At 39.6% G+C, this 9,711-nt stretch overlaps 1 protein-coding gene across 1 annotated transcript; it reads left to right on the forward strand.

Annotated features, from left to right (window-relative positions):
• Nucleotides 1-885: 885 nt before the first annotated feature.
• jmjd6 (jumonji domain containing 6, arginine demethylase and lysine hydroxylase) lies at nucleotides 886-9,653 on the forward strand. The gene is made up of 6 exons (XM_064323170.1): nucleotides 886-1,397; nucleotides 3,029-3,417; nucleotides 4,224-4,510; nucleotides 5,170-5,305; nucleotides 5,795-5,933; nucleotides 6,080-9,653. Exons 1-6 carry the CDS (start codon nucleotides 1,269-1,271, stop codon nucleotides 6,209-6,211), a joined length of 1,212 nt encoding a protein of 403 aa, XP_064179240.1. The 5' UTR covers nucleotides 886-1,268; the 3' UTR covers nucleotides 6,212-9,653.
• The last annotated feature ends 58 nt before the right edge of the window (nucleotides 9,654-9,711 follow it).

Here is a 9,711-nt window from a genome sequence, read left to right on the forward strand (position 1 = left end):
TCTTTGAAATGTTTGATTCTTTCTGAACATATCACAAGGAAACATGAAAGGAGAGAGGACATGGACAGATAAGTTTGCTGCAACATTATTCAGGAAGGCCATTAAAATACCCTAGCTCATATATACTCATCCCATGTAGTTTGATAAGACAGCATTTGTTACAGTATTACCTCAGAATTGCACCCACAACCTTGTATTTCTGATACAGCCCCATCTCATCATAGTTGCCTTTAGGACCTTTGGGGGTACTTTGTGTGGGGGCTTCGAAGAGCCCAGGTCAACAGGGGAGTGCCAATATGAAATGGCACATTCCCGTGTTGCTATACGCTGAACAATACCCCACATCTAACACAGGTATTTCACAGGTACAATCTTGTACAGCAGGGCCTAAGCAAAACTGATTTCCAGGCTTATTGGAGAATGTTAACTTGCATCTGACCTCCAAATATGTGGCCTGGGACAATCACCAAGCAGGCAAAATCCAACCCAATCTTTTTCCTTGCAAGAGCTACTGCAAGATGAGACCGCTTGATTCTGCCAAGTTCTCGTGTAACAGTAGAGGAATGGAAATTCACTCAGAGTAAATACATATGGTTATAACGTTCAAAAATCAAGTTAAAACAGAGTACATTGCGCTTTTCTACATATTCAGTAGATGCAACGCCTAATATTTACTTTCGTGGAACCATGTAGAAACAGAAAAAAAGAAAGAAAAAAAAATGTTCTCCTCCTAAAATAAGCCTTCAGTCACAACCAACCATGGGTTTTGCACGTGTAAGTTCAGCAAACCCAAATCGCATCCAATGAACTCATGGCTCCGTAAACGTTTGTGGAATTCGGCGAACCAGAAAGCTCGTATTGCCTGAAAGGTGGGTTATGGGATATTAGGTTGGTTGCACTGTAGCATTGAAAATCGGCGTGAATTTTCTAGAAATGTACTTCCTCATAGTTGGTTAACGGTAGTTCATTTGTGTTAAAATGAAAGTATTAGCCTGTTGCTGTATATAAAAATATATTAGGGGATTAATGTTTGTGGAAAATCTCAAAGTAGCAAGCTTGGATAACTTTTAAGTCTTTGCGTCACCCCTTCAAGTAGCCTAACATTAGCCACCATCAGCGACTTGCTAGCTAGCTACCTACAGTTAAAAAACATTACCGGGTAGCGAGCCAATTCACTCTGCGTCACGTAGCTAGTAAGCTAGCTAGCTTTTAGCTAACAGCTAACTATTAACGTTGAGAGATTACGTTATATAGTGTGACAAAAAGGGATGAATCATAAAAGTAAGAAGAGAATCAAAGAGGCAAAAAGAAGTGCGAGACCCGAACTGAAGGATTCACTAGACTGGACGAAACATGACTACTGCGAAAATTTTGATTTGTCACATCGAACAGTGAAGGTAACTAGCAACAGCACTGAACTAGCAGCATTCTCATATGACATAGTGGCTACGTAACTAGGTTTAAGGTTAGATGGCTCGTCAATGTATTTATTTTCCTGTTAGCTAGGTATAATTGGTAACTGTTTCAGGACAGTCAAGTAAGATTTCCACATGCATGGTGACTAGGTAACGTACAACTCGAAGCTGGCGCCAGTTAGCTTGCTAGCTAACTATACCAAGCTAGTATAAGCAAGTTGGACTACAAGGATAATTTCTGGTATTGCTTGACCGGATAGTGTTCTCTCCGATAAGTGACATTTGTATATAATATTTTAATGTTGTATCTATAGCCCAGGAATATTAAATGTGTTGGTATTCTCAGTATGACGAGCGCATTAGCTGGCGGAAATATTTTGTTAACATGCGATAAAAATTAGCAAGATGGAGAGTTCAGGAAGTTTTTGTCCAGTGATGGCTAAGTGAACGTTCTATCGTTGAAAATGGCTTGCTAGATTAATTTTATCGTACCCCCAGTCCGTGTAATTTGAGTCAGACAGCTGCCACGCTTGCTGAATTTGTAGGGTTGAGAGAAGCTAGCTAACGTTAGCTACATAACCATTTAGAGTCCACGCTTGTTGGCTACACATCTCCGGTGCTAGCTAGCTATTGATACAGCACGTTTGCATGAAGTGCTAGCTATTCCTCTATCCACCAGTGCGGGCACAAAAAACTTGCTCGCTAGCCATATTATTGGACTAAATCTTAAATTATATTGTGGAAAAATATGTACTACGTCAGTATGTACTATGATGTTGCAGAATACGATTATATTCTACCTAGCTAATTAGCTATATCTTTTACTGGAATTATGTTGCCCGACCTCAAAGATTACATGTGGAACAGCTAGCTAACCAGCTAACGTTAACAACCTCATTGCCACTTATTTGACATGGCTAACATTAGCAAAAATAGGACAAAGTCATTATGTTAGTCAATAGTGGCACATCTCCTTGGTCAGCACCATAGTGAAGTATGACGTTAAACGGAATAGTGCTCGCATATTATTGATTATTTCTGAACAAACGTGAATCTGACAAGTGACCATGCTTCCCTCCATTTTGGAATGGAGAGGCGGATGACCTAATACAACCTTTGGTCTCGTAGATTCAGTATCTCTATTTTTTGGTGATGTTGCTGTTGTGTTTTCACTGTAACCTACGAACAGAATTTATATCACGGTCAAATTTATATATTTTAAAATGGGATTGTTTAGCCTGACATTAGTTGGGTAGATTTATGGAATGTCCTATATGTAGCCTATATAAAGGTTTGGATGCATGGGTTTTTCCCCCCATTCATTTTTTACTCCACTGACCTGATGTAGATCCACGTTAAAACATTGGCTCTATTAAAAAGTTATTAGCAGCTATTGTGTGCGTTGCTGTTCTTTTTAATGTAATGACAATTTCCTCTTGGTTGTCTCAAAAGGATAATTAACTAAAAAATAAAAAGTCAACCTGAGTCTATATTATGCAAGGGATCCATTGTGGGGGTTTTTTTTTTTTTACTTTTTCATGACCTGACCTGATACTGTCAGCTCTCAGTGGTTATGTTCCCTTTTGGTCTATAGCAGTGTATCTCTGTTTCAGGACAATGTTGAGCGCGTGGATTCACTGCAGCTGAGTCCAGAGGAATTTATTCAGCAATTTGAGAAGCCCTACAAGCCCGTGGTTCTGCTGAGCTGTCAGAGCACCTGGCCTGCCCGTGAGAAATGGACACTGGAGCGCCTGAAGCGCAAGTACCGCAACCAGAAGTTCAAGTGTGGTGAGGATAATGATGGCTACTCTGTGAAGATGAAGATGAAGTACTACGTGGAATATTTGGAGTCCACCCGGGATGACAGCCCCCTCTATATCTTCGACAGTAGCTACGGCGAGCATGCCAAACGTAGAAAATTGCTGGAGGACTACGAAGTGCCTATTTTTTTCCGTGATGACCTCTTTCAGTTTGCTGGGGAGAAGCGAAGACCTCCGTACAGGTATGTAGGAGAAAACCACATGGATTGTACCAGGGGTGCACCGATCGTGAATTTTTATGACCGATTCTGGTTGCCAATTTTTAATTTTTAACAGCCAGATCCGCTGATTCTGAAAGCCGATTTAAAGATTTTTAATGCCACAGATTTTAAAAGCTTTTCAAGACGTACATTCCTTAACATGCTAATGGCAGGTGTGATGGTATGCTGCAGGGACCACATGCACAGCTGTTAGATACTGGCTTCTAATGCAGTGATTAGGCTAGTGATTGGTAACACAATTGAGTGTTTTTAAACGACGGCGTGTCGTTGTGGCATTCTAAATGTAACCGTAAGTCTGTTTTTGAAAATATTTCGTAACAGAATGCAGCCAGTGCCCATTTCTGCGTTTTTCCCTTGACGTTAGGGGAGGTGTATCGCCACTCCTATAAAGCACTGGTTTCCAGACAGCTGAAGTTTTGGGAAAGGTATAGCAATAGCATTCAGATACAGCGTGCGCATGGACTCTGCTCGTATTTTTCACATCATAAAACTGGAATACTGATCAGCCAAAACACCTTGGGAGTAGAAAAAAGGCCGGGTCCAATCCATGGCGGATCGATCAGTACATATTGTACATATTCTGTAGTGGGTCTTTGACAGCTTCTAACAGTCGGGCTTGAGACCGTATGCGTAATGTAAAGAGTTTTGAGAAATGGTGCTTTATGATTATTAAAGCTTATGTGTACGCTATTCATAGTCAGTGTTACATATTTCCAGTGTGGAATTATTTATCATTTTTCTTACATGTTGTGCTTGTGTCCTCTCAGGTGGTTTGTTATGGGACCTTCTCGCTCTGGCACTGGAATACATATTGACCCTCTTGGCACCAGTGCATGGAATGCCCTGGTACAGGGGCACAAGCGCTGGTGCCTGTTTCCCACTCATACTCCACGCGAGCTCATCAAGGTCACCCGTGATGAAGGGGGCAACCAGCAGGACGAGGCCATCACCTGGTTCAATGTGATCTATCCCCGCACGCAGCAGCCTACCTGGCCTGCCGAGTTTAGACCCCTGGAGATTCTGCAGAGGCCCGGGGAGACTGTCTTCGTTCCGGGTCAGCATTCACATTCGCCTGCCAAGTGTTGCGTAACGGGTTCATGTCGGTGAAAAGGGTGGAACTGGATAAGGTTCTGCCTAGGCAAATAATATAAACAGATTGGTGCACAGTTTTGGACACAAATTCTTCTGCCTTGTAAACACTGATTTGCAAAAGGCAAAGCTGCTGCACAGTACACACTGGTAATGTATATATAAGTATAAAAGAACAGCCTAGAATGGTATTGGATTTAGTAGTTCTAAGATGTTCTTGAAAATGGACCCTTTGGAGATTTACTTGCTTGTTAGTTGTTTTTACTGCTGCCGGTAATTATGATGGCAATTTTTAAAAGGACAACTCAATACAAACTGATGAAACAATATGAATGTTTATGGACAGAAACATTAACATAATGTCAATGCAAAGGAGTGTACCAGCTTGGTGCATGAACAGCAATGGCGAATAACAGCTACCATGTCTTCAGTCATCTGCTGTGAAACTCCCTTTTCCCTGAAGGCAACTTCATCCTGTTCAGTTTTATAATTGTTGTGACTATACTCTTTCATGGACTCACTGTTGAGAGAAAATATCTTCAGTTCAAATGTTCAGGATATTTTGTATGTCTTGTATTATGTATCGCCTGCTCAACCATAATCTCAATTTGCTTGGTTGTTTAGGTGGCTGGTGGCACGTGGTTCTGAACATGGACACAACCATTGCTGTGACTCAGAATTTTGCCAGCACGACCAACTTCCCCATCGTATGGCATAAGACTGTGCGTGGTCGGCCGAAGCTGTCTAGGAAGTGGTACCGGTGAGAGTTGGTTGAACGTTTCTTTCACTGTTTTGTATACTGGTGTCTGACCGATGTTATGTAATTGAATAGTGGAATGTTAAGGAACCGAGAGTCGGCTAGGCTTGCACACTAATATTGGTGTGGTATCCGTATCGGCCAATAATCGCTTAAAGCCAGTGGTTCCCAAATTGGTGGGTGCACTGAGACAGTAGTGGTGGGGGGTGGAGGGGACAGGTGAGGGTTGAAGGAAATAAAAGTCTGTTATAAACCAAAAAGATAATCTCATCCAAGTGGAACCAAAAAATGTCCTTTTACCAAAAAGGCAGCCTGGCTGAAAAAGTTTGGAAACTGATTTAAAGACATACTATGCAGGATTTTTAGCCTTTCTGCGGTCCTGTTTGTACAATCAAAGAAGTCTCCTTGTTGTACATGTAACAAAAGCAGTCTAGTGTTTTTGTGGGGGCCGGGGTCAATATTTGAAGCATTATTGTCGGTTATTTCTGTTAGCATCCTGAAGCAGGAGCGGCCTGAACTTGCAGCATTGGCAGATGCAGTGGACCTGCAGGAATCAACTGGAATTGCCTCTGATAGTTCTAGTGACTCCTCATCCTCCTCCTCTTCCAGCTCATCAGATTCAGATTCTGAGGTAGGACCGGTCCCATGCACATCTCCGCATTAATGTTAAGTTTTAATCTTGGGAACAGACCTGCTGAATAATGACATTATAGGCTGTACTAAACAGAGTAGAGTGGGGCTGCTGTCTCTTACTGCCATGTGTGCTGTGTCCTGCAGGGTGAGTCGGGCTCCGAGGGAGATGCCATGTCACATCGCAGAAAGAAGCGACGGACCTGCAGCATGATGGGAAACGGTGACACCACCACTCAGGATGACTGTGTGAGCAAAGAGCGCAGCTCCTCGCGGTGATGTCCCAAATGGAAGCTACACAGCGCATTCAGAAGAGATTCTGCCCACTCCTTTTTTTGAAGAGACTATCCTGTCCATGACAAGGGAGGTGCCAGGGACTGCCTTTGGGTCTCTACCACAATTGTGCATCTGTATTTATAAGTAAAAGCGCTGTCCCCTAACCTCTATTTACTAGATTTACTAGTGTGCTCTTAAAGTCCATACTTGATAGAGTGACAGCAGCAGACACAGGCTTAGTGGCTTTTACAAAGCTATGTTTTAACGTGGTGTTTTTTCTTCTTTGGGTAAATTGGACAGTTGGGAAATTGACAGTGGCCCTCTGTTGCCTTGTTATCACTGAATGTGGGATAAATGGGCTGAGCTGTCCCACAGGGCCGAGGGGTTCTCTTCTGCAGTGCCAGGCTCTTGTCTTGTAAGGGAGATGTGTGTGGGAACAGGGTTTTGTCAATGATTATGTTCAGAAATTGGATTATGGTTTCCTCGTGGAATAATTTAGTGTTTGGTGTTTATGCTCGCTACCTTGATGTATGAGGAAAAGATGAAAATTCTGGAAGTTAGGCTATAGCCATCCTTGAAGACAGAAATGTGTTCTGAATATCACAATAACATGGGTAAACACTGTTGGGCTCAAATGAGTTTAAAAAATAAATAAATACAAGTTTTAAAAGTATCCAAATATTAAATAGTGTCATTTTGGGTTGATTCAAATGTATCGATCAGTACAGCAATAGAACAGTTACGATGTTAAAGAAAAAAGAGGCCAGTTATAGTGTTGTCCAGGTTTCAGCATGGGTGTTTGTGTTTGGCAGAGGTAATTTAAAGTTCTTTATTAATGGAATATCCCAAATGTGAATTGCAGGGCAAAAAGTTGAATGCCTACAGTACTGGCACAAATTATGGAAACATTGCATTTATGAACAGAGTTTGACTATTAATACACTATTTTGCAACAATTTCTCTTTTTGGCACAGTGTAATATGTAATAAATGTAATATGAACATAAAAATGAAGAAGTAATTGGCATTTGTGTTAAGCAAGTAATCATTAAACCTTCCTTTATGTATTGGTTCATACCTACATACTTGAGCAGTCTAATCTAACTTACTGTTGGGAATTTTATAATCAGCTTGCACGTATATTTATTTGTCCAGTATTTTTTTTAAAAATTTTTTATACATAAAAGTATTATATTCATGCAAAGAAAACCTTTTTTGTTCCTCATGCATGCATATTTTATTTCAAATTACTGATGGTCACATAATGCCCTTACCACTCACAGTCAAGAAGATAACGGTTTCAAATGCATTTGAAAATAGCTCAGATACAACAGAGGAAATGGCACAGATAAGAGTTTCAAGATACTAAACTTCTTTAAGCAAAGTGTTTCCATAATTTTGTTCCAGTACTGTATGTGTTGCATTTAGAAATCAGGGCAACTAGGATTCATGTTGATATTGAAGGAAAGTGATCAGTATCACATTTTTGCACAATCTACTTTTATATCATTGTTTTAGTTGTGCTTTGAATATCATTGGATGGCGGTTTTTTTAAAAGGCAGGGTTTAGATTTTAGGTGAGAAAACCACATGACAGAGGCTGCTAATTTATTTGAAATGGCTTCCCCCCCCTTTTTTTGATTATTATCAGGACCGTTTTTATGTAAATACATTGCAGATTTGGACTTTTAGATGCTGGTTTATTAAATAAAATCAAATGGCCCTTAGGATATTTGTATGTATATCACATTGTAAACAGTTAATTATCTCATTTCTGAACAAAGACAGTTGAATGAAAAATCACAAAGTCCCAGAAGTACCTGAAGTGTGGAGGTAAACCAGATGCCTCCATAGAAGCTAGTAAATTAGAATATTAATATGAATAAAATTAAAACAAGTTGCATCTCTTACTAAGGGATTTCTGTCACAGTTCTGTTTACGATTTGTTGAAATGGGTTCAAATAACATTGAATATTGCCACATTGAGTTCCTGTTGTAACACCTGAAGACTATATGTGCAGTGCAATTGTCAGTTGAGAAATAAAATCTTTTGTCAGGAAGACAAATTAAAACACTATAAATTATGGCAGGCTAAACTGCTGTTTTGAATAAATGTATTTTTATGTATTTGTTCAGTTTTCATTTATTTATGGTGGATGTGTTTTGTTAAAAGGTGTCTACCCACTCTCTTGACAGAACTGTTATTGTTTGTAACATGATCAATATAGTCCATTTTAACTGGGAGAATTGCAGACTGGAGAATGTATATCGACACATTTTAATCAAATCATTACAGAAGCAATCACTGTAGAGTTTTTGTGCTTAAAGATCCAAATCGTAATACAAGATTAAATTTACATTGCATGTATCTAGAGTTCCCTTAATTTTGTGACTAAATCAGTTTCTGTCGTTACCTCTCTTCTCCACGATGGTCTCTATAGCTATTCCAAATTGATATTTCCTATTGCAAAGAACAGAAAGCAAGACTAGACTCATGTGATTCTCACATTTAATAAAAGGTGCTGTCTTGTCTTTACATCTCCCCAGATGCCAGATTTTGCTTTCAGAATAAATCAGGCACTTGGGAAAAATCTGAAATTTGTATTGTTACCCAGTGTATGTTGTGGTTAACCAAAACTCCCTCTCTCACGAGAGCATCATCCCTCGCCAAAATTTGGGTTTTAAATCATGTACTTAAGATCAGTGTTCCTTTCCCACTGTGGGTTTCCCCTGGTTATTACCATCTTAAAATGGCAGTTTCAGGTTTTTTTTTATTTTTTATTAAATTTTTTTTTTTTTTTTTTTGTGTGTGTGATTTGTTAGTTTGGTCAGTTTGGAAGATGTTGGATATTGTGATTTATTTATAATGGTAAAACAAGAACTCCGTGTTGGATAAATGTATAACTGTTTGCAGATAATCTGTCTTTTCTCAAATAAGTGCCTGTTTCCATAGAACCTTTTTGAAGTTCTGTTTTAACATCTTTGGGTCAAAAGACAATAGTGCTATGAAAAACATGTATTCTTTCTCCCTTGTTCACTTGCTTTTCTGCCCATTTAAATGGCGTTATCAATCCAGTGTTTTGAATTATATTGAATATGATCTTATGTTTTGGAAAATATGTAATGTGCCGAACATTTTTGGAAATTTTTGGAAAGGTTCTGTCTCCTGTGCAGTGGTATAGGATGATTTAACATTAGGGCAAGTTTTTGGATTTAAGTCCTAGGTCCTCTTTTCATAGAATAAAATCTTGGATGCTTGGATCCTGCCACAGGGCTCTGTCACATGGTGCCTTTGGTTCCATCAGTCAGGTGTGATGCTGCTAGCGGAATGCATAGGCTAATGCATGCACAACACAACTTGGACGCTGTCTGATATAGGAGTAAATCAAAGTAAATTTTAAAAAAAGTGAATTGTTCAACCAATAAAGGCTTTTGTATTTACATGTACAGCTACCGCAGTGTGCCTTTTTTAAAAATGGCTACGTCCCACCGCAAAATAAAAGGT

The sequence above is a fragment of the Anguilla rostrata genome, chromosome 2 (genome assembly GCF_018555375.3).
Source record: "Anguilla rostrata isolate EN2019 chromosome 2, ASM1855537v3, whole genome shotgun sequence".
Classification (NCBI taxonomy): Eukaryota; Metazoa; Chordata; class Actinopteri; order Anguilliformes; family Anguillidae; genus Anguilla; species Anguilla rostrata.

Bases quoted from the DNA above. Each gene is read 5' to 3' on its own strand.
- jmjd6 (XM_064323170.1), top strand. From the start codon at position 1,269: ATGAATCATAAAAGTAAGAAGAGAATCAAAGAGGCAAAAAGAAGTGCG. The intron at 3,418-4,223 runs GTATGTAGGAGA...GTGTCCTCTCAG, and splicing joins AAGCGAAGACCTCCGTACAG to GTGGTTTGTTATGGGACCTT. The intron at 5,934-6,079 runs GTAGGACCGGTC...TGTGTCCTGCAG, and splicing joins CATCAGATTCAGATTCTGAG to GGTGAGTCGGGCTCCGAGGG.